This window comes from Bufo gargarizans, chromosome 2 (assembly GCF_014858855.1).
Source record: "Bufo gargarizans isolate SCDJY-AF-19 chromosome 2, ASM1485885v1, whole genome shotgun sequence".
NCBI classification, from domain to species: Eukaryota; Metazoa; Chordata; class Amphibia; order Anura; family Bufonidae; genus Bufo; species Bufo gargarizans.
The window spans coordinates 516,070,840-516,095,825 of NC_058081.1; the positions used below are offsets into that span (position 1 = coordinate 516,070,840).

General features: G+C 47.0%; 2 protein-coding genes across 3 annotated transcripts in view; one reads left to right on the forward strand and one right to left on the reverse strand.

Annotated features, from left to right (window-relative positions):
• Positions 1-2,456: 2,456 nt before the first annotated feature.
• On the forward strand, positions 2,457-11,497 carry TMEM213 (transmembrane protein 213). Its single transcript, XM_044277967.1, has 3 exons — positions 2,457-2,576; positions 7,487-7,525; positions 9,443-11,497. Exons 1-3 carry the CDS (start codon positions 2,513-2,515, stop codon positions 9,613-9,615), a joined length of 276 nt encoding a protein of 91 aa, XP_044133902.1. The 5' UTR covers positions 2,457-2,512; the 3' UTR covers positions 9,616-11,497.
• Positions 11,498-11,682: 185 nt separating this feature from the next.
• The window catches only part of KIAA1549 (KIAA1549 ortholog), an 80,933-nt gene continuing 67,629 nt past the window's right edge, over positions 11,683-24,986 (reverse strand). For both annotated transcript variants that reach the window (XM_044281322.1, XM_044281321.1), the window contains exons 18-20: positions 15,528-15,673; positions 15,070-15,239; positions 11,683-13,946 (exon numbers count right to left, since the gene is read on the reverse strand). In XM_044281322.1, the coding sequence (XP_044137257.1) occupies positions 13,719-13,946; positions 15,070-15,239; positions 15,528-15,673 (544 nt within the window). In that variant the 3' untranslated portion in view covers positions 11,683-13,718. The remainder of the gene's footprint in view (positions 13,947-15,069; positions 15,240-15,527; positions 15,674-24,986) is intronic.

Genomic DNA, 24,986 nt, shown 5'->3' on the forward strand with positions numbered 1-24,986 from the left:
TTCCTGTGCATCAGTGATGCCATTTCAATCTGAAAAACAGGGGGCAAAAAAGTACTGGATGGTCAACCCTAGATGCCATTAACAATGAACTCTGAATGAGGCCTCATTCACAAGATTGTATTTTTCATCCATGTGCTATCTGCATTTTTTACAAGCACCACACTGACCCATTCATTTCTATGGCGCTATGCACACATCCATATTTTTTGCAGATCCATGCAAATATGGACACAGCCTGAGCCGCCTGAACAATCAGTTTCTATCAAGTTAACTGATTGCTGCCATGGTTTGCATGACCATGTGATTCTTGTCACAAGGTGACCACGTCTCAGCAACCCGTGTGGCCATACCCCTAAAGTGGTTGTTCTAAGGGCTCTTTCACACTTGCGGTGTCCGGATCCGGCGTGTACTCCATTTGCCGGAAGTGCCCACCGGATCCGTAACACCGCAAGTGAATGGAAAGAATTTGAAGACTGATCCGTCTTCAAAATGCGTTCAGTGTTACTATGGCAGCCAGGACGCTATTAAAGTCCTGGTTGCCATAGTAGGAGCGGGGAGCGGGGGAGCAGTATACTTACCGTCCGTGCGGCTCCCGGGGCGCTCCAGAATGACGTCAGAGCGCTCCATGCGCGTGGGGCGCCCTGACATCACTCTGAAGCGCCCCGGGAGCCGCACGGACGGTAAGTATACTGCTCCCCCACTCCCCACTACACTTTACCATGGCAAACAGGACTTTAGCATCCTGGCAACCATTCAGAAAAAGCTAAACGTCGGATCCGGTAATGCGCCGAAACGACGTTTAGCTTAAGGCCGGATCCGGATCAATGCCTTTCAATGCCCTGAACTGAAGACATCCTGATGCATCCTGAACGGATTTCTCTCCATTCAGAATGCATGGGGATAATCCTGATCAGGATTCTTCCGGCATAGAGCCCCGATGACGGAACTCTATGCTGGATCCGGACAACGCAAGTGTGAAAGGGCCCTAAGAAAAATATTCTGCAGTTTTCAAACCAGCACCTAGATCTGAATCCTTTTGTAATTGCATGTAATTAAAAGTTATTGAATAAAATGTATCTGTATAGCGCCACCTGCTGTTTGTTCTGTTTCTTATTTCTTTGTCCTGCTCACTAAGATGGCTGCACATGCTCAGTTTCATCCGTCAACTGGACACAAAAAAACACACCCCCTACTGAAAAAATCTAAATGCATGTGTGTACTCCCTTTCTTCATTCCCATAGACGAGGGGGTCAGCAACCTTCGGCACTCCAGCTGTTGTGAAACTAGAATTCCCAGCATGCTCCATTCATTTCTATAAGGCCTCTTTCACATGAACGATATGGATTGTGTCAGGGTGCGTTCAAGGAAATTCGTACCATTTTGCTCAGTCAGTTCTGCAATGCGTTTTTCACACGTGTGATAAAAAACTGAAGGTTTACAAACAACATCTCTTGGCAACCATCAGTGAAAAACATATTGCATTCGCACTTGCTTGCAGATGCAATGTGTTTTTCCCTGAAGCCCCATTCACTTCTAAGAGGCCGGGGCTGCGTAAAAAATGCAAAATATAGTACATGCTGCGTTTTTTACGCAAAGCAGAACTGATGTGTGAAAAAAACCGCTCATGTACACAGACCCATTGAAATGAATGGGTCAGTGCGGGTGCTATGCGTTCACGTCACACATTGCACCCGTGAAGAAAACTTGCGTGAAAGGGGCCTAAGGCCTAGTTCACACTTCAGTGTTTGGTCAGTGATTTCCATCAGTGATTTGTGAGCCAAAACCAGAAGTGGAGCCTCCATAGACATTAGGTAGAAGGGAAAGATCTGCTCCTGTTCTATGTTTAGAGCTGCACCTGGTTTTGGTTTACAAATCACTGATGGAAATCACTGACCAAACACTGAAGTGTGAACGAGGCCTAAGAGTTCTGAGAAGAGGAGAGGAAGTATGCATGCTGGGAGTTGTAGTTTCACAACAGCTGGAGTGCCAGAGGTTACCTACCCGTGCCCTAGACACGTACAGCTAATATCTGGGGTGGAAAATGTTTTCAACAAAAAGGCCATAAAAATATAAAAAACTACCGGTATGTGTGAGCCCATCCTCACGGTGTCAGATATTTTTACTGACCCCCGTACACATGTATGCTTGGCTCGGCTGAGACAGCATGTATTCTCAGTGGGGAGAGGGGACTATCACCTCTGTATGTGTCTATGGCCAGCTATACTTGGATCTGGCCGGTGATAATTACATGGTTTCAGTATATTTGCCCATGAACTGTAATCACTTATTTGATGCTCTGTTCACATATATTAAAACATGTTGGTTTATAATTTTTTTTTTAATACAAATCCTGGTATGTGCAGCCAAGAAATCATTGGAAATGTCAAACACAGCAGGTGAAGGTGGGGGCGGGGCTATGACTAACAGCACAGGTAGCCCCTCCCCCTTCCAGCATCTTGTAACTAAACTGTCACTCCATAGACAGTGCAGGGGATCTCTGCTGAGTCTCAATATGAAGAGCACCGTCCTCCTCCTCCTTCTCCTCCAGCTCTGCTACATCCAGGGGTCCTGGGCAGGTGAGATGATTGATAATTGGTATTTAGTGATCTTTGTGACCTCTACTGTACCTCCATCTGCCTATGCTTTCATATGGAGGGTATCTGTACATACAGAGTCCCTTCGAACCTACCTGCCAATGTGTATGAGCCTTAATATGTGTACAACTAGTAAGTATATCAGTAGTGAAATGTGTCCAGTATGAAGGCTCTACTGTAATCTGATGTAATGTATGTCTGTACTGATATCATATACCCCCTAATGTACCCCTGGCTGTTACCTCATATATGTATCACTGAAATATGATCTATTGCACTTCTGTAACCAGAAATAATGAAATCTATCACTGTAATCTGACGTAAGGTATCCCTCTAATCTGAAAAAATACACCCATGAGAAATCTGATGTGATCCATCACTGTAATCTGATATTATGTATCCCTCTAAATAGAAATAATCCCCCCTCTGTATTTTAATAAAAAATTGTAATCTGATACAATGTACACCCGTATTCTAACATATCACTGTAATCTGATACAATGTACACCCGTATTCTAACATATCAATGTAATCTGATACAATGAACCCCATATTTTAACATAACACTGTAATCTGATAAAATGCATCCGCATATTCTAACATATCACTGTAAAATCTCATATAATGCACCCCGGTATTCTAGTATAACACTGTGATATAATGCACCCCCGTATTCTAATATAACACTGTGATATAATGCACCCCCGTATTCTAATATAACACTAATCTGATACAATGCACCCTCATAGTCTAACATAACACTGTAATCTGATATAACGCACCCCATATTCTAATATAAAACTGTAATCTGATATAGTGCAACCCTGTATTCTAATATAACACTGTAATCTGATATAATGTACCCCATATTCTAATATAACACTGTAATCTGATATAATGTACCCCATATTCTAATATAACACTGTAATGTGATACAATGCACACCTATTCTAACATATCACTGTTATTTGATATAATGTACCCCCGAATTCTAATATAACACTGTAATCTTATATAACACCCCGCTGTATTATAAAATATCATTGTAATCTGATATAATGTACCCCTTCATTATGATATATTATTCCACTGTAATCTGATTCAAATCTGATATAATGTATCCCTCTAGACCGAAATAATGCCCCCTCGATAACCTCGGCTTATCTGAGTCAATACATTCTAATACTGTACGGAGCGCTCACTCCATACAGTATTCAAACAAAGTTTTATGCAAATTGACTTTGGATGTTTCATCCAAAATCAATTCTGAAGTATTATTCCACTCTAATCTGGAATAACTTCGGCGCATCCAGTGCCAATTCTAAATGTAAGACAGTTTCCTTGCCGGCCCCTCCCTTCCCCTCCCATGCCACACCCACAATTTTAGACCTGGCCTGAGCAGGGAGAAGTTGCGATCTGCGCCTAAAATATGCCTAATATGGCAGCCACCGCACTCTCTGCACCCCTATAGTTACACTCCTGGTATCCAGTACTGGTGGGTGCCTCTTCATCTACGTACCTGTGGATAACCACTGGTAGCCACCGCACTCTCTGCACCCCTATAGTTACACTCCTGGTATCCAGTACTAGTGTCTCCCTCCTTATCTACCTGTGGATTACCACTGGTAGCCACTGCACTCTCTGCACCCCCTATAGTTATGCCCCTGGTATCCAGTACTAGTGTCTCCCTCTTCATCTACCTGTGGATTACCACTGGTAGCCACCGCACTCTCTGCACCCTCTATAGTTATGCCCCTGGTATCCAGTACTAGTGTCTCCCTTTTCATCTACCTGTGGATAATCACTGGTAGTCACCACACTCTGTGCACCCTATAGTTATGCCCCTTGTATCCAGTACTGGTGTCTCCCCCTTCATCTACCTGTGGATAACCATTAGTAATCACTGCACTCTGTGCACCCCCCATAGTTATTCCCCTGATATCCAGTACTAGTGTCTCCCTCTTCATCTGCCTCTAGATAACCATTGGTAGCCACCGCACTCTCTGCACCCCTATAGTTACACTCCTGGTATCCAGTACTAGTGTCTCCCTCTTCATCTACCTGTAGATAACTGTTAGTAGTCACCGCACTCTGTACTCCCTATAGTTATGCCCCTGGTATCCAGTACTAGTGTCTCCCTCCTTATCTACCTGTGGATTACCACTGGTAGCCACTGCACTCTCTGCACCCCCTATAGTTATGCCCCTGGTATCCAGTACCAGTGTCTCCCTCTTCATCTACCTGTGGATTACCACTGGTAGCCACCGCACTCTCTATAGTTATGCCCCTGGTATCCAGTACTAGTGTCTCCCTTTTCATCTACCTGTGGATAATCACTGGTAGTCACCACACTCTGTGCACCCTATAGTTATGCCCCTTGTATCCAGTACTGGTGTCTCCCTCTTCATCTACCTGTGGATAACCATTAGTAATCACTGCACTCTGTGCACCCCCCATAGTTATTCCCCTGATATCCAGTACTAGTGTCTCCCTCTTCATCTGCCTCTAGATAACCATTGGTAGCCACCGCACTCTCTGCACCCCTATAGTTGCACTCCTGGTATCCAGTACTAGTCTCTCCCTCTTCATCTACCTGTAGATAAACACAGGTAGTCATCACACTTTGTACACCCCCTATAGTTATGCCCTTGGTGTCTCCCTCTTCATTTATCTGTAGATAACCACTGGTAGCCACCGCCGCACTCTCTGCACCCCTGGTATCCAGTACTGGTGTCTCCCTCTTCATCTACCTGTAGATAACTTGGTAGCCACCGCACTCTCTGCACCCCTATAGTTACACTCCTGGTATCTAGTACTAGTGTCTCCATCTTCATCTATCTGTAGATAACCACTGGTAGTCACTGCACTCTGTACTCCCTATAGTTATGTCCCTGGTATCCAGTACTAGTGTCTTCCTCTTCATCTACCTGTAGATAACCACTGGTAGTCATCACACTGTACACCCCCTATAGTTATGCCCCTGGTGTCTCCCTCTTCATTTATCTGTAGATAACCACTGGTAGTCACCACACTCTGTACACCCCTATAGTTACCTTCCTGGTATCCAGTACTAGTGTCTCCCTCTTCATCTACCTGTGGATTACCACTGGTAGCCACTGCACTCTCTGCACCCCCTATAGTTATGCCCCTGATATCCAGTACTAGTGTCTCCCTCTTAATCTACCGGTAGAAAACCACTGGTAGTCACCACACTCTGTGCACCCCTATAGTTACATTCCTGGTATCCAGTACTAGTGTCTCCCTCTTCATCTACCTGTAGATAACTGTTAGTAGTCACCGCACTCTGTACTCCCTATAGTTATGCCCCTGGTATCCAGTACTAGTGTCTCCCTCTTCATCTACCTGTAGATAACCACTGGTAGTCACCACACTCTGTGCACCCCTATAGTTATGCCCCTGGTATCCAGTACTAGTGTCTCCCTCTTCATCTACCTGTGGATAACCATTAGTAATCACTGCACTCTGTGCACCCCCCATAGTTATTCCCCTGATATCCAGTACTAGTGTCTCCCTCTTCATCTGCCTCTAGATAACCATTGGTAACCACCGCACTCTCTGCACCCCTATAGTTGCACTCCTGGTATCCAGTACTAGTCTCTCCCTCTTCATCTACCTGTAGATAAACACAGGTAGTCATCACACTTTGTACACCCCCTATAGTTATGCCCTTGGTGTCTCCCTCTTCATTTATCTGTAGATAACCACTGGTAGCCACCGCCGCACTCTCTGCACCCCTGGTATCCAGTACTGGTGTCTCCCTCTTCATCTACCTGTAGATAACTTGGTAGCCACCGCACTCTCTGCACCCCTATAGTTACACTCCTGGTATCTAGTACTAGTGTCTCCATCTTCATCTATCTGTAGATAACCACTGGTAGTCACTGCACTCTGTACTCCCTATAGTTATGTCCCTGGTATCCAGTACTAGTGTCTTCCTCTTCATCTACCTGTAGATAACCACTGGTAGTCATCACACTGTACACCCCCTATAGTTATGCCCCTGGTGTCTCCCTCTTCATTTATCTGTAGATAACCACTGGTAGTCACCACACTCTGTACACCCCTATAGTTACCTTCCTGGTATCCAGTACTAGTGTCTCCCTCTTCATCTACCTGTGGATTACCACTGGTAGCCACTGCACTCTCTGCACCCCCTATAGTTATGCCCCTGATATCCAGTACTAGTGTCTCCCTCTTAATCTACCGGTAGAAAACCACTGGTAGTCACCACACTCTGTGCACCCCTATAGTTACATTCCTGGTATCCAGTACTAGTGTCTCCCTCTTCATCTACCTGTAGATAACTGTTAGTAGTCACCGCACTCTGTACTCCCTATAGTTATGCCCCTGGTATCCAGTACTAGTGTCTCCCTCTTCATCTACCTGTAGATAACCACTGGTAGTCACCACACTCTGTGCACCCCTATAGTTATGCCCCTGGTATCCAGTACTAGTGTCTCCCTCTTCATCTACCTGTAGATAACTGTTAGTAGTCACCGCACTCTCTGCACCCCCTATAGTTATGCCCCTGATATCCAGTACTAGTGTCTCCCTCTTCATCTACCTGTAGAAAACCACTGGTAGTCACCACACTCTGTACTCCCTATAGTTATGTCCCTGGTATCCAGTACTAGTGTCTCCCTCTTCATCTACCTGTAGAAAACCACTGGTAGTCACCACACTCTGTGCACCCCTATAGTTATGCCCCTGGTATCCAGTACTAGTGTCTCCCTCTTCATCTACCTGTAGATAACCACTGGTAGTCACCACACTCTGTGCACCCCTATAGTTATGCCCCTGGTATCCAGTACTAGTGTCTCCCTCTTCATCTACCTGTGCATAACCATTGTTTCTCTCTTTATTTGTTTCAGAGTCCAACATCACAGCAGAAAGTTTGCTGCAATGTCCAGGTGAGCGGCTCCATGTGTGGTCTGTTTTTAACGGATCAGTTGTTCCGTTTTTTGTTTCCTTTTTCCCGTATGGCATATACAGTGATTACATAGAAAAAATTGGGCTGGGCATAACATTTTCAATGGATGGTTCCGCAAAAACAGAAGGGATACGGAAGACATAAGGAGTACATTCTTTATGTGTTCTGTTTTTTTTGAAGACCCATTGACTTGAATGGAGCCACGGAACGTGATTTGTGTGCAATAATAGGACATGTTCTATCTTTCACCGGAACGGAAATACGGAATGCATACATTCCGTTTTTTTGTGGAACCATTGAAATGAACAGTCTGGAAAATACGGCCCGCAAACGGAAAAAAAAACGGTCGCGTGAAAGAGGCCTAAGTGAATAGTGGTGAAATTTACAATTGATCTTCCACAAAATCCGCATCTAACGTGTATTATGCTGCAAAACCGCCACAGATTTGCATTGGAATCTGATACGTTTGGATTTTCACGCGGAAATACTTCAGCATAATACAGCGCCAGCAAAGTGAATGAGAAATATCATGTACACTTTGCTTATTTTTTACTGTGGAAATTGACCTGCCATGCAGATTTTAAAAGCCGCACGTTGTCACTTGTTTGTGCGACTCTGCATAGACTTCAGTGGGGTTGTTAACATAAAGAGAAAATCCGAAAAACTGCAAGAAAAAACATAAAAACCACACAAAAAATGCACCAAACCCAGCATAGTGTGGATTTATGTGTGGTTGTGGGGTGGATTTCATGCAGATTTTCTACATACAAATTTGCAGGTGTTAGTAGCCCAAGGCTAATTTCAGAAGAGTGTGTCCTGTGCGGAAATCGCGCTCCATGTGTGAACGTGATTTCTCGTTTAGCAGGAGGGCATGACATTATAATGCTGTGTGTCCCTGCATGACCTTACTTCTACAGAATTAAGGCTCATGCACATGAATGTGTGCCGTCCATGCTGTGCATTGGGGACCACAAATGGCGGTCCCCAATGCACAGGTACCGTCTGTGTGGCCTGAGCTGGTGGATGCAGACCCATTCAACTTGAATGTTTTATTTTTTTTCGGTGCGGAGGCATGGATCGAAATATCACGGAAATGCTCCGCAGTGCTTCCTTGACCTTCCGGATTGCGGACCTATTCAAGTAATACGGGCACGGCCAGCACACGTTCATGTGCATGAGCCCTCAAACTGACAGCATTATGTCACTACAAGGGCTCATGCACACAAACTTATTTTTTGTCTGCATCCGATCTGGGTCAGATGCGGATTTATTCAGTTCAGTGGGGCTGCATCAGTTTGTCCGTTCCGTGGCCCCGCAAAAACATAGAACATGTCCTATTCTTGTTTTGTGGACCACACAACAGACTATGAGCATTGTCCATAACGGGAGCGTTATCACATATGGAGTGTGATTTCCACACAGGACACGCTAGTCTAAGGACTCATGCACACAACTGAATGTATTTTGGGGACAGCCAAACACGGATCCGATAAAAAAAAAAAAAGGGTGACATCCGTGTGATGTCTGTGCTACATCCGGGTTTTTTTTCCCGGATCCATTGTAACAATGCCTGTCCTAGGACATGTTCTATTTTTTTGCAGAACAAACTTGCGGACATACAGATACGGAAAGGACACAGAGTAATTTCCGTTTTTTTGCAGCCCCATTGAAATGAATTGTTCCGCATACAGGCCGCAAAAAAAAACAAATAACAGAATGGACATGGACAAAAAATACGTTCGTGTGCATGAGCCCTAAGGGTTACGAGATTCTATCTTTTCCAAACATCTTATAATAACTTAACTTTGTCAGTTAAATATTCTTCCCTGATTTATTATAGGTTCCCATAATTTGACAAACAATTTTATATTTAATTTTGTTTCCTCTCCCCGAACAGTGAATAATGATTTCTGCGACACTGCGAGCCGCTGCTGCATGCCCGGGATGGACAGTTACGGCTGGATTGCGGCTGCCGTGGGGTGGAGTTTGTGGGTTTTCACGCTCATCCTCATCTGCATTTGCCAAGTCATGAGGCTCAGACCAAATGAGCCAAAATACGTCCAGGCGTAAGATGAGGAAACATACAATCCCCACATGGAGAGAACATTTGAAAAGCATGAAATCTACCAACGACAGCATCACAGCGCTTATGGCTACATATGGCGTCCCGAGGAAATCAACAAAGCTGACTAATGGTCATAGGTCAGCCTCTTACTTGTGGCGTTTACCTGGTTCCATCTGGTCATGGATTTTGCTACAGAACCTACACAAAAAAATGGCCGCTGATTGGTCTCTTCCAAGATCAGATACTAACTGGTCTGCATAGTGAATATGTGAAACCTAAAAATGTAACTTACATTATTTTAAATACATACATACTGTATATAATAAACTGGCCTCGTGTATAAGTAAATAACTGACAGAAGATGTGACCTTTTTGCCTATAGCAACCAATCAGATTCCATCCTTCACCTTTTCAGCTCTGGTTTAAAAAATGAAAGCTGTGATCTGATTGGTTCAGCTGCTCTACTAGCTGCGGTCTAGAGTAGAGTGGTAGCTAAAATGAACCAGTCAGAATCCATTTTCTTAATCGCAATGGAAAAATAAAAGCTGAACCCTGATTGGTTGCCATGAGCAACAAGGCCAGTTTTCATACATGAAAGTCAATGCATGTCCCAATTTTAACCAGGGAAACATTACCTACATGGAAGGAAGCCATTTTGTGAGCAGAAATTCATGTGAACAGGGCCAATCATTTCTCTAGAAATAAGACTGGAGAACTCTCTGGAAACAAGCATGGGGAACAGTAGGGAAAATATGGTTGTACCTAGACCTTGTCCTAAAATGGGCCAAAATATGTCAATCGTTCGTAATGGCGGATAGAAAAACATTGGTTACAATCACAAAATGGCTACCAGTAAGGTTAAAAACACAATGGGGGATATTTATCATGAGGGAAATATTTGAAGTCACTTTTGCTTGAGTCTGTGTTTGACTTTGTGCCACATTTATCAAATGTCATATCTTATTCGATAAATTTGTCTTATCCTTAAACCTAACACTTTTGTCTAGAAAAGCACCTCCAGATTTCCTATTCTACCCACCTCCTGAAGTGAGAGTGCGACTTTTTTTTGTGTGTGACTTTTTACATAGCAAACCACGCCCACTTATAAAAACTAGAGTGAGTGGTTGAAAAAAGTGAGTGCAAGAAGTCGCGACTTTTTGAATGCAGAATTCTGGAGTGAAGGCATGATAAATCAGGGCCAATATCCACAATCCGTAACTGGTATCCAAGAGAAGCAAAACTGCGCCCCTCCCCCAGTGGTGACTGAAAAAAAAAAGACACTGTGAATATTGATTTCATTTTATGCCATAAATTAAAGGAGTTTATGCAGTTTCAAAAGGAAACCTGATAACTGAGGGGATTGAACTGTAAGGGTGGCTTCACACATGGAAGATTTCTGCCAATGACAATCAGGGCCATTCATCTGAATGGGGCCGTGCTGAAAGGAGGGACATGGATTTCTGCAAGGTTTGGGACGCATTTTCAGTGGCAGAAAATTTCGGCAACAAAATCTGCTGTGTATGAGTAAAGAAATAGGTGATTACTTACCTGACAAATCCCGCGACCCAGCTCATGTTTTCCTAGCCCGAATGATTTCCTGGCTGCAGCGGTGATGCCACCTCGACAACACTTGACTGCTGCAGCCAATCACTGGCCTCAGCGGTGTACCAAATAGGTCAGTGATTGGCTGCAGTGGTCATGTGACATCATTGCTGCAGCTGGAAAAACAGATCCCTGCTGGGAGAAAAGGCGCGGTGGCTTCAGATCTGTCAGGTAAGTGATCATCTATTCTTTATTACAGGTCGATCCCATGGGTTGTCCGACTTGCTCTTGAAACTGGACTGCTTATGTTATCACTTCCTTATACCATTGGGACGTCGCGCCACCTTCTCATTATGTATACTTTTTCACAATAAAATCAAAGTTTGCTGCCATCTTGAGAAATAATCTCTAAAGAGACAAGGAATTAATGACATATTTTTTTTGTATAACTTTATTTGTTGATAACATGCACCAGTGACACAACCACCAAATACCAGCCAAGAACCCCCACTACTGAACCCCCCCCAACACTACGTGCACATAGTAAAAAAAAAAAAAAACTAACATTACAAAATTAAAAAACAAAATGAGGTCACAGCAAATGTCTTCCCCTGGACTGGTCCTGCCAGCCCCTCCCCCAATCAAAAAACAGAAGAAGAAAAAAATGCACAAATGTTTATATACAGCGGTGTTTATGGGAATACAGACCTGTAGGGCTGGTGACACCACACAAATACTCCAGGGTCCCGTACACAAAACAGTTCAGAGTTTAACCCCTTCACGGCCCGACAGACCTGCACACCGGACCGCGAAGAGTTTTCACTTTAAAGAGGGACAACATGAAACGGTGCAGAGATTATTATAAGTCCGATGTTTGGTTAATTGGAAGAAAAAAAAAAGGCAATATCAATTCTTTTTGTTCAGTTTTGCAAAATGTTCTTTTGTGGATTTTCTTCGAAATCCCTCAAAATTTCCAGTACAGTGTTGATTTGCTGATTGCATCCTCCTCTCTGCGATCACGCAGATCACTGATATCGATAGGGAACAGTCATCGGATCTCTGCGCTCTGAGGCGGTTTTATATTGCTGCGTTGAATTAGCACCTTAAGTTAACTCCTTCACTGCCCGATGGGTCGGCAACGTCGGGGGATAAATCAGGGACCAGTGGGTTCCTGTACTGCATAAGACTGGCTTACCCATACAGTGGTTAGAAGGATCAAGCACAAACCTGACAGGCTTGGACCAAAGACATGGGACATAGTAAAAAATATGGACCCCACGTCCTACAGACAGTAAATAATTACTGCTACGCAGAATTGCTCTTTGGGGTCACCTTCAGGTAAATAAGTGCTTTATCCCATAATATAAACTTTGGGTCAGATACAGTTGGTACTACACCTCATAAGGTGCTCAATAACTCACCCATATAGAGTACCTAGTTACAATACCCCTTATTTGCACTTTGGGTCACCTAGAGGTAGTAAGTAGGCATTACATCCAATGACGCTCCGTAACCCACCTATAGTCTCTACTCTCTTTGGGTCATGTACAGCAGTAAGTAGGTATTATACCCCCATGATTTGCACTACAAGCAGTGTAGTAACTACACCCCGACTTGTTGCTCAGTTTACCAACAGACAGTAAGAAGTTACTGAACCTCAGATTTTCTTGTTGGGTCACATACAGGTTGTAAGTAGGTATTACACCCCAAAATTTCAGTTACTTCTATGTACAGTATATACTGTAAGTACGTACTGCAACCGTTCATTTTCAGCTACTTACCACCTGTAAGTAGATGCTTCAACACATAACTAGCAGTAGGGGGTCACATAAAGACCAAACCCCATAATTTGTTCTTAAGGCCACCTACGTTATGCAAGTTTTCACTGTATACCACTTGCCTCCATATGCAAAAAATGTTCCCCACATGTGCCACCCACAGGCAGTCAGCTGATACTGTACCCCACGTGTTTCAGACAGAAATCACTGGAAGTGGGTGCTCTGTAGTGACTGGCAACACATAGTATAAACCCCCTGAAATCTCATCATCCTCCTGCAGTAACCCGTTTGAGAAAGTCCTTTCCTCCTATCTTCTGATGACTCAACAATGTCCTGTTTAAGGATGAAACATCCAAGTCACAACCACAAACATGTTCCTCCTGCACCAGCAGAATCTGCTTGGTTCCTCCCTGTACAACCTGAACCTGCTGGATCCTTCACCCCACCCCCAACTACGTTGCACATCTTCGCCTCCAACTCTTTCTAATGACTCTACTAATCTTGTTCTCCCTACCCATTCCATTATCACCAAGCAATAACGTCCTGCGAGTCCTGCACCTGAAGACCTACCTATACCTGTGCTTCTCTCCCCCAGCCTACAGTCTGACCCCCGCGCCCCAATCAGCTATGGTTACCTTTCTGGTCTGTGTTGCTGACCCATCCGAATACAATAATAAAGTCCTGTTATGGGATTCTCTTATTTCTCACTACTCCAACTGCTCTTTCCATCTCTCCCTCTTTGGCTTCCATAGGAAGCATTCAATAAACCAACGGTGGTGCAGCCCCTATCAGCTGTGGTAGGTGGGGGCAACCGCCTGTTTCTGGGAGAGGCGCAGAAGTTCTTCACGGATGGCCTTGATGAGGGAGGCAGAGGAGTGACCAGGGTGGACGTCCTCGGCTGAGATGGAGGGATAGCAGATGGAAGGAGGCAGGTGAGAGCTGGACTGGCAACTGGGGCCCCTGTTCACCGCAAACATCTGATGGCCACCATAGTCTTGGGCTCCATGTGTTTGACCCTGTAAAATAGAAGGACTGTGATCAACAGTTCCTTAGAAAAAGGGGTGTTGCCATTCACTGAAAGCAAGTACATGTTGAAAGCGGTGATGTATTTTTTGTTAATCAATGATTCATGCATTACCTTTAGATAATGGTAAAGAGATGCTTGTATTTAAAGGGGTTTTCCTTGTGTAGAATATTGATGGCCTATCCTCATGACCAACCAGCTGCCGGAGAGGCCATGGTGCTCCAGTGACCACTGTGGCCTCCTCACAGCACAGCGGTGTACATTTAATAGTGGCTGTGATTGGCATTGTAGCTCCGGCCACCACACTTAAATGAGACAGAGCTACTACATTCATCAGATCTAATGAAGGACAGATATACCACCGCCGGTCATATTCCTGTATAGCTTGCTGTGTCAAAATTGTAGGAAAGGTGGGCGACTGTAGGAGCTGTGATGCAGCTGTATTGGTGATCACCCAGCTTTTCTAAAAAATATCTATGATTATATTAAGGGTATATTCACAAGGTTGAAATATGGTTCCAAACACACTGGAAACATCTAAAGTGCATCCACAGGAGAAATCCAAGGCTGACCATCACATTTCTGCTGCAGATGTGCAGTGTGTCATGCTGCGGATCCACCGGCAGATTAGCCTCATGCACTTGTGAAGGATCCTCTGTGTGAGCAATCTTAAAGGGAATGTTACCTCCCCGGGGCCCTGTGCAGTACTACATGAACAGTACTGCTGCCCCTAACTCTGGATGGCTATGCTCACCCTCATTCCCACGCTGTGCACCCACAAACTAGCACTGGACTACATTGAGAGGACTCATCCTGGAGTCCTCCAGGATGAGGTGCATGCTCATAAGTCCTCACAACGTATTCCAGTGCCAGTTTGCAGTTGCACAATGAAGAACCGATTGAATGTGGATATAGATTACTGATCTGGAGTCCCAGGCAGCAGTGCTATCCAGTACCTCATAGGATTTAGGGAAGATGACAGACACCCTTTAAACTTTCAACAAGGTCACACGAGAGGTCAGGAAACTGGCAGAGTGTGGGCAGGGGTCAGAGGTTATAGGGAGAATTCTATATACCCCCGCTCTAGATGGAGCTTCTCCTGTGTGGCAACTTACTGCATCTCTGTGCGGCACATTTCTTGGCGTCTCTTCTTCATGACTGTAGTACGAGGGCCAGCTGGGGCCAGAAGATGGTTGTACGGATCTACTTGGTGCCAATTCAGTGGACTGTGCCCCCATGCGACTTGCGATGCCCACCCGCGTCAGCTGATGGATCTGGGCAGAGCCTGAAAAAGTGATTTATTGCTAATCAAGTGGAGAACAAAATTGCAGCAAACCTTAAATGAGCCACGACACCTACAGATTATATGGGGAGGGTACTATAAGAGGAGTGGATGATATCAGTCACACATATGGATGTAAATGTCTCTGTAAATTCTCAACTCAAGTCATCATGGGGGACAGGGAGGTTTCTACACTTCATGTCACTCATCCCCTTTAAGAACACTATAGTCATCCTCTTGCCGATAACAGGTAGAAATAGACTGAGAAGTACCACTATGTTGATTACTCACCAGAAGTGCTTCCCAGGGGCCGTGGCCTCGCTACGGAGGGTAAGTCCTCGGGGTACATCCGACCAGGATACTGACCTTCTGCCTGCTGGGACTCAGTCATGGCTGTTTCAGATGGAGGCAGGAAGCCCGAGCTGAACCCTGGGCTTCTACAAAGAGAAGATGGGGTCATGTATCAGTCTGTCCATGCAAGAGAAATGGCACAACTACGTAGGAAAAGATCATCTGTGTGAGATTTATCAATGTACTGCACTTCTAAAATACTGCATTAAAAAAAAACATTTATTTGAGGCAGCAGAGCTCAGCAGGCGAGATGGGCCTGCAGCTGTCCGGACACCGCAGACCTGCCCATGGAGGCACTGGAGGAGGGTAGTGTCTCCTTCAATGCATCTAAGGCCTGGTGAGTGTGCGCCCCGTGGCCGTGCTGCGGGACGCAATGCACGAACACCGACCGTGGGGCAGCCGCAGCAGATCGCGGACCCATTCACTTTAATGGGTCCGCGATCCGGCCATTCTGCAAAAAGATAGGACATGTTATATCTTTTTGATGAACGGAAGTACGGGACGAAACCCCACAGAAGCACTCCGTAGGGTTCCGTTCCGTGCTTTCGTTCCGCATCTCTAGATTTGCGAACCCATTGAAGTGCACACGGAACGGTGCCCGTGTATAGCGGATCCGCAAATGTGGCCCGCAATACGGCAACAGGACACCTACGGTCGTGTGCAGGAGGCCTAAGACAGCAGGCCTGCCACCAGAAGTGGAACTACCACCGGGGCCCGGCACACAAGTCAGCATCGAGGCGTTGCATTCATCAGTGAGGACTCGGTAAGAATAGATATTTTTTTTTTTTTAGCAGTTTTGGCGTCTAATTCATTTTATGGGTCTGGTCTGAAGTCTGAATTAATTTTAAGGGTCTTAATAATTTTGCAGTCTGGTTTGGAGTGTTTCTGATTTTAGGTCTGATCTGGGGGTCTGGATGTGTTTCGAAGTCTGGTCTGGGGTGTAAATGAGTTTAAGGGTCGGGTCGGAATTAATTTTGGGGTCTTGTCTGTTTTTCCTACCAATAGTCTTGATCTTGCTCTAGTGAGTTTGTGAAACGTTAGATTTATCAAAACTGGTGTAAAGGAAAACTGGCTTAGTCGCCCATAGCAACCAATCAGATTTCACATTTCATTTTTCAGAGCTCCTCTGAAAAATTAAAAGTGGAATCTGATTGGCTGCTACGTGCAGCTAAGCCCGCTTTCCTCTACACCAGTTTGATAAATGTCCTCCCAAATTTTTTTTTTCTGGTGGCATTCAGCTCCCACCTTCACCTGACAGCAGACCCAGGTAAGTGGACCTTTGTGAAACTAGGTAAGTACCCTTGATTTAAGGAAAAAATCTGTAGCAGAGATCTACCCAGACAACCTGTAACCCTCACACATTGTGCTATGAGATGTGGAATATTTCAGAGTTGGGGGAAGGGCTGGACTGTGTAGAATTAGGAGAACCGACATGACGGAAACAGCCTGCTAGGCATCAATCTCAGTTTCTCATTGCACTACTCTGGAGTCAATGGGCCGTGAATGCTGAACCAGACCATTAAACCCAGCACTAAGAGCAGGTCAGGAAATTTCCAGCCACTGCCCCGATAGTGGTTAACTGAAGCCAATTCTGCTGCCTCCCTTTATAAAATGATTAACATCCTGACCAAGAGAATTTGTTACAACGTATCAGTGCAGGCGGACTCCAGGACAGGAGAGAGATTTGTGCCGCTGTTTAGCGGATAGAGGATTGTCTAAAGTGATAGTGTGTAACAAGCAGATTACCTGTGTGACTTTAGCGTCCTGGCAGCCATGGTAACCATTCAGAAAAAGCTAAACGGCAGATCCGGCAATGCGCCGAAACGACGTTTAGCTTAAGGCCGGATCCGGATCAATGCCTTTCAATGGGCATTAATTCCGAATCCGGCCTTGCGGCAAGTGTTCAGGATTTTTGGCCGGAACAAAAAGCGCAGCATGCTGCGGTATTTTCTCCGGCCAAAAAACGTTCCGGTCCTGAACTGAAGACATCCTGATGCATCCTGAACGGATTTCTCTCCATTCAGAATGCATTGGGATAATCCTTATCAGGATTCTTCCGGCATAGAGCCCCGACGACGGAACTCTATGCCGGAAGAAAAGAACGCAAGTGTGAAAGAGCCCTTAGCAACAATCCGTGAAAAACGCATCGCACCCGCACTTGTTTGCCGGATGCAATGCGTTTTTCATGCAGCCCCGTTCACTTCTATGGGGCCAGGGCTGCGTGAAAAACGCAGACTATAGAACATGCTGCGATTTTTACACAACGAAGAACTGATGCGTGAAAAACGGGTCAGGATTCAGTGCGGGTGCTATGCGTTCACGTCACACATTGCACCCACGTGGAAAACTCGCTCGTGTGAAAGGGGCCTAAGGCCCTATTCACACGAGCAAGTTTTCCGCCCGGGTGCAAGGCGTGACGTGAACACATAGCACCCGCACTGAATCCTGACCCATTCATTTCAATGGGTCTGTGTACATGTATGTTTTTTTCACGCAACAGTTCTGCGTTGCGTGAAAAACGCAGCATGTTCTACATGCTGCGTTTTTCCCAAAGCCCTGGCTCCATAGAAGTTAATGGGGCTTTAGTGAAAAACGGAAGCAAGTGCGGATGCAATGCGTTTTTCACTGATGGTTGCTAGGAGATGCATTAAAACGCATTGCCCCCGCGCTGAAAAAACTGAACAACTGAATGCAATCACAGGCAAAACTGACTTGCTTGCAAAATGGTGCGAGTATCACTGAACGCATCCGGACCTAATCCGTCACTCTCGTGTGAAAGGGGCCTAAGGCCTCTTTCACACGGGTGTCCCGGATTTGCTCCGGATGCATCGCGTGTGCATTGCGGGAAACCCACGCGAGTTTGCACGCAATTTCAGTCAGTTCTTATCGTGTGGGTGCAATGCGTTTTGCACGTGCGTGATAAAAAACTGAATGTGGTACCCAGACCCGAACCCGGACTTCTTCACTGAAGTTCGGGTTTGGGTTAGGTGTTCTGTAGATTAAAGGTCCTTTTGCAGGTCCTGAAAGAAGAAGAAAGAAGACGATGCCGGCTGTGCGATCAAGTGGATGAGGCGAGTTAATTTTTTTTAATTTTTTAACTCTCAATCGACATTTTAGTAAGCATTCTGTATTAAGAATGCTGTCATTTTCCCTTATAACCATGTTATAAGGGAAAATAATACAGGGAATACGCTTTCATTGGGTCCGGGGTTGCTCATCCCTATCATCTAGCAACCATGCGTAAAAATCACACCGCATCCGCACTTGCTTGCTGATGCTTGCGATTTTCACACAGCCCCATTCATTTCTATGGGGCCTGCGTTGCGCGAAAAACGCAGAATATAGAACACGCTGCGATTTTCATGCAACGCACGAGTGATGTGTGAAAATCACCACTCATCTGCACAGCCCCACTGAAGTGAATGGGTCTGGATTCAGTGCGGGTGCAATGCGTTCACCTCACGCATTGCACCCGCGCGGAAAACCATGTGAAAGGGCCCTAAGGGATCTGCATCGCCTCCTGAAAGATTCATACTTACCTGCTCCCTACTCATGCGCCCTGGCTCCTGTTCCTCTATCGTCAGGTCCCCAGCTTGTATTCTTCAGGCCGACATGGCCGACATGGCCATGTGCATCGCTCCAGCCAATTACTGGCTTCAGAGGTGACGTGGCCAGAATAAAACAAGCCTGGGACTGGAAGTCAGCATGAAGGAGTGGAGCAGCGGGGAGCAGGTAAGTGTTACTCTTTTAGGGGCTTACTTTAACAGTTCATGTTAAGGGAAGTGTTAGAATTGATTCCCTATGGAGTTTTGACACATTATATTTATAATCCTGAAGGAATGGGACAGCTATGGCAACAGTATGGGTTGGAGTGGGTGGGGTCTTTCCCTTTGTGTTTTTATTTTTATTTTGCAGTTTTCCAGTGTAGCTGGGGCATCCATAGAAGCCACCTGGAGAAAACAGGCCCCTGTTATGATATTAGTCTCTGGCAGAGCTGATCTGGGTCTGCTAAGACCCAGCAGCTCTGTCATGATGGGGGAGCAACTGGCTATCACGTGATCTCCGGTTCAAAAATAGAGCAGAGACCTTCAGCGCTGCCTCTATTCATTATTTAATGCTCATTAGGTGCTATGTAGACAGGGCTGAGAGGATAGTTATACACTGCTTCTATCTCTTCAGGGAAATTTCCTGGTGGGCCAATGCCTAGGGGGACGCTCGTGCCCTTTCCACTGTCCGGGTACATAATGCTATGATGCTCTCATTATTAATTAAAGCTGCAGGCCCCCTCCAGAATTCAATTGTATCGCTGTAGTCAGGACAGTGCTACATTTGAATACTGTAGCAAGGCACAAGAGCCCATGGCTCCCTGCTGTTCACCCTAATAGGCCACAGGCCACTATATGAGGCAGTGTACAAATGGCACAGGGACACAGGCTTCTCAGGCCCCAGGTTGGATGAGGCCTGTGGCCTGCACTGGAGATGGTGATTTGGAACAGGACTCAGGTATTTTTTTTGGGGGGGCAGCATACTACTGGGGGCACCATAAGGGTAATTCCTGGGGGCAGTCCAGGCAGCATGCTGACGTTTGGCCTGGCTTAGTGCTGTTTCTCACCTCCTAAGCCCCCTGCTCCACTCTTAGGGATAACTGGAGGAGGACAGAACGTGACCGCTATTGATGGCCACCACAGAAGGACTGGTCCTGAGTAGAGTTGAGCGAACACCTGGATGTTCGGGTTCGAGAAGTTCGGCCGAACATCCCGGAAATGTTCGGGTTCGGGATCCGAACCCGATCCGAACTTCGTCCCGAACCCGAACCCCATTGAAGTCAATGGGGACCCGAACTTTTCGGCACTAAAACGGCTGTAAAACAGCCCAGGAAAGGGCTAGAGGGCTGCAAAAGGCAGCAACATGTAGGTAAATCCCCTGCAAACAAATGTGGATAGGGAAATTAATTAAAATAAAAATTAAATAAATAAAAATTAACCAAAATCAATTGGAGAGAGGTTCCATAGCAGAGAATCTGGCTTCCCGTCACCCACCACTGGAACAGTCCATTCTCAGATATTTAGGCCCCGGCACCCAGGCAGAGGAGAGAGGTCCCGTAACAGAGAATCTGTCTTCATGTCAGCAGAGAATTAGTCTGCATGTCATAGCAGAGAATGAGGCTTCACGTCAGCCACCACTGCAACAGTCCATTGGCATATATTTAGGCCTAGCACACAGGCAGAGGAGAGAGGTCCCGTAACAGAGAATCTGGCTTCATGTCAGCAGAGAATCAGTCTGCATGTCATAGCAGAGAATGAGGCTTCACGTCAGCCACCACTGCAACAGTCCATTGGCATATATTTAGGCCCAGCACACACACAGGCAGAGGAGAGAGGTCCCGTAACAGAGAATCTGGCTTCATGTCAGCAGAGAATCAGTCTGCATGTCATAGCAGAGAATGAGGCTTCACGTCAGCCACCACTGCAACAGTCCATTGGCATATATTTAGGCCCAGCACACACACAGGCAGAGGAGAGAGGTCCCGTAACAGAGAATCTGGCTTCATGTCAGCAGAGAATCAGTCTGCATGTCATAGCAGAGAATGAGGCTTCACGTCACCCACCACTGCAACAGTCCATTGGCATATATTTAGGCCCAGCACACACACAGGCAGAGGAGAGAGGTCCCGTAACAGAGAATCTGGCTTCATGTCAGCAGAGAATTAGTCTGCATGTCATAGCAGAGAATCAGGCTTCATGTCAGCCACCACTGCAACAGTCCATTGGCATATATTTAGGCCTAGCACACAGGCAGAGGAGAGGTTCATTCAACTTTGGGTAGCATCGCAATATAATGGTAAAATGAAAATAAAAATAGGATTGAATGAGGAAGTGCCCTGGAGTCCAATAATATATGGTTATGGGGAGGTAGTTAATGTCTAATCTGGACAAGGGACGGACAGGTCCTGTGGGATCCATGCCTGGTTCATTTTTATGAACGTCAGCTTGTCCACATTGGCTGTAGACAGGCGGCTGCGTTTGTCTGTAATGACGCCCCCTGCCGTGCTGAATACACGTTCAGACAAAACGCTGGCTGCCGGGCAGGCCAGCACCTCCAAGGCATAAAAGGCTAGCTCTGGCCACGTGGACAATTTAGAGACCCAGAAGTTGAATGGGGCCGAACCATCAGTCAGTACGTGGAGGGGTGTGCACACGTACTGTTCCACCATGTTAGTGAAATGTTGCCTCCTGCTAACACGTTGCGTATCAGGTGGTGGTGCAGTTAGCTGTGGCGTGTTGACAAAAGTTTTCCACATCTCTGCCATGCTAACCCTGCCCTCAGAGGAGCTGGCCGTGACACAGCTGCCTTGGCGACCTCTTGCTCCTCCTCTGCCTTGGCCTTGGGCTTCCACTTGTTCCCCTGTGACATTTGGGAATGCTCTCAGTAGCGCGTCTACCAACGTGCGCTTGTACTCGCGCATCTTCCTATCACGCTCCAGTGCAGGAAGTAAGGTGGGCACATTGTCTTTGTAGCGTGGATCCAGCAGGGTGGCAACCCAGTAGTCCGCACAGGTTAAAATGTGGGCAACTCTGCTGTCGTTGCGCAGGCACTGCAGCATGTAGTCGCTCATGTGTGCCAGGCTGCCCAGGGGTAAGGACAAGCTGTCCTCTGTGGGAGGCGTATCGTCATCGTCCTGCCTTTCCCCCCAGCCACGCACCAGTGATGGACCCGAGCTGCGTTGGGTGCCACCCCGCTGTGACCATGCTTCATCCTCATCCTCCTCCACCTCCTCCTCATCCTCGTCCTCCTCGTCCTCCAGTAGTGGGCCCTGGCTGGCCACATTTGTACCTGGCCTCTGCTGTTGCAAAAAACCTCCCTCTGAGTCACTTCGAAGAGACTGGCCTGAAAGTGCTAAAAATGACCCCTCTTCCTCATCCTCCTCCTCCTCCTCCTGGGCCACCTCCTGTTCCATCATCGCCCTAAGTGTTTTCTCAAGGAGACATAGAAGTGGTATTGTAACGCTGATAACGGTGTCATCGCCACTGGCCATGTTGGTGGAGTACTCGAAACAGCGCAACAGGGCACACAGGTCTCGCATGGAGGCCCAGTCATTGGTGGTGAAGTGGTGCTGTTCTGTAGTGCGACTGACCCGTGCGTGCTGCAGCTGAAACTCCACTATGGCCTGCTGCTGCTCGCACAGTCTGTCCAGCATGTGCAAGGTGGAGTTCCACCTGGTGGGCACGTCGCATATGAGGCGGTGAGCGGGAAGGCCGAAGTTACGCTGTAGCGCAGACAGGCGAGCAGCGGCAGGATGTGAACGCCGGAAGCGCGAACAGACGGCCCGCACTTTATGCAGCAGCTCTGACATGTCGGGGTAGTTGTGAATGAACTTCTGCACCACCAAATTCAGCACATGCGCCAAGCAAGGGATGTGCGTCAAATTGGCTAGTCCCAGAGCTGCAACGAGATTTCGCCCATTATCACACACCACCAGGCCGGGCTTGAGGCTCACCGGCAGCAACCACTCGTCGGTCTGTTGTTCAATACCCCGCCACAACTCCTGTGCGGTGTGGGGCCTGTCCCCCAAACATATGAGTTTCAGAATGGCCTGCTGACGTTTACCCCGGGCTGTGCTGAAGTTGGTGGTGAAGGTGTGTGGCTGACTGGATGAGCAGGTGGAAGAAGAGGAGGAGGAAGCCGAGAAGGAGGAGGTGGCAACAGGAGGCAAAGAATGTTGCCCTGCGATCCTTGGCGGCGGCAGGACGTGCGCCAAACAGCTCTCCGCCTGGGGCCCAGCTGCCACTACATTTACCCAGTGTGCAGTTAGGGAGATATAGCGTCCCTGGCCGTGCTTACTGGTCCACGTATCTGTGGTTAGGTGGACCTTGCTACAGATGGCGTTGCGCAGTGCACACTTGATTTTATCGGATACTTGGTTGTGCAGGGAAGGCACGGCTCTCTTGGAGAAGTAGTGCCGGCTGGGAACAACATACTGTGGGACAGCAAGCGACATGAGCTGTTTGAAGCTGTCTGTGTCCACCAGCCTAAATGACAGCATTTCATAGGCCAGTAGTTTAGAAATGCTGGCATTCAGGGCCAGGGATCGAGGGTGGCTAGGTGGGAATTTACGCTTTCTATCAAATGTTTGTGAGATGGAGAGCTGAACGCTGGCGTGTGACATGGTTGAGACGCTTGGTGACGGAGGTGGTGGTGGTGGTGTTGGTGGTACATCCCCTGTTTGCTGGGCGGCAGGTGCCAACGTTCCTCCAGAGGCGGAGGAAGAGGCCGAGGCGGCAGCAGCAGAATAGGCCGAGGCGGCAGCAGCAGAAGAGGTAGCAGGGGGAGCCTGAGTGACTTCCTTGGTTTTAAGGTGTTTACTCCACTGCAGTTCATGCTTTGCATGCAGGTGCCTGGTCATGCAGGTTGTGCTCAGGTTCAGAACGTTAATGCCTCGCTTCAGGCTCTGATGGCACAGCGTGCAAACCACTCGGGTCTTGTCGTCAGCACATTGTTTGAAGAAGTGCCATGCCAGGGAACTCCTTGAAGCTGCCTTTGGGGTGCTCGGTCCCAGATGGCGGCGGTCAGTAGCAGGCGGAGTCTCTTGGCGGCGGGTGTTCTGCTTTTGCCCACTGCTCCCTCTTTTGCTACGCTGTTGGCTCGGTCTCACCACTGCCTCTTCCTCCGAACTGTGAAAGTCAGTGGCACGACCTTCATTCCATGTGGGGTCTAGGACCTCATCGTCCCCTGCATCGTCTTCCACCCAGTCTTGATCCCTGACCTCCTGTTCAGTCTGCACACTGCAGAAAGACGCAGCAGTTGGCACCTGTGTTTCGTCATCATCAGAGACATGCTGAGGTGGTATTCCCATGTCCTCATCATCAGGAAACATAAGTGGTTGTGCGTCAGTGCATTCTATGTCTTTCACCGCTGGGGAAGGGCTAGGTGGATGCCCTTGGGAAACCCTGCCAGCGGAGTCTTCAAACAGCATAAGAGACTGCTGCATAACTTGAGGCTGAGACAGTTTCCCTGGTATGCATGGGGGTGATGTGACAGACTGATGGGGTTGGTTTTCAGGCGCCATCTGTGCGCTTTCTGCAGAAGACTGGGTGGGAGATAATGTGAACGTGCTGGATCCACTGTCGGCCACCCAATTGACTAATGCCTGTACCTGCTCAGGCCTTACCATCCTTAGAACGGCATTGGGCCCCACCATATATCGCTGTAAATTCTGGCGGCTACTGGGACCTGAGGTAGTTGGTACACTAGGACGTGTGGATGTGGCAGAACGGCCACGTCCTCTCCCAGCACCAGAGGGTCCACTAACACCACCACGACCATGTCCACGTCCGCGTCCCTTACTAGATGTTTTTCTCATTGTTATGGTTCACCACAACAACAAATATATTATTTGGC

Excerpts from the sequence above, each read along its gene's own strand:
- TMEM213 (XM_044277967.1), top strand. The coding sequence starts at position 2,513 with ATGAAGAGCACCGTCCTCCTCCTCCTTCTCCTCCAGCTCTGCTACATC. Across the intron at positions 2,577-7,486 it reads CATCCAGGGGTCCTGGGCAG|AGTCCAACATCACAGCAGAA; the intron begins GTGAGATGATTG and ends TATTTGTTTCAG. Across the intron at positions 7,526-9,442 it reads AAGTTTGCTGCAATGTCCAG|TGAATAATGATTTCTGCGAC; the intron begins GTGAGCGGCTCC and ends CTCCCCGAACAG.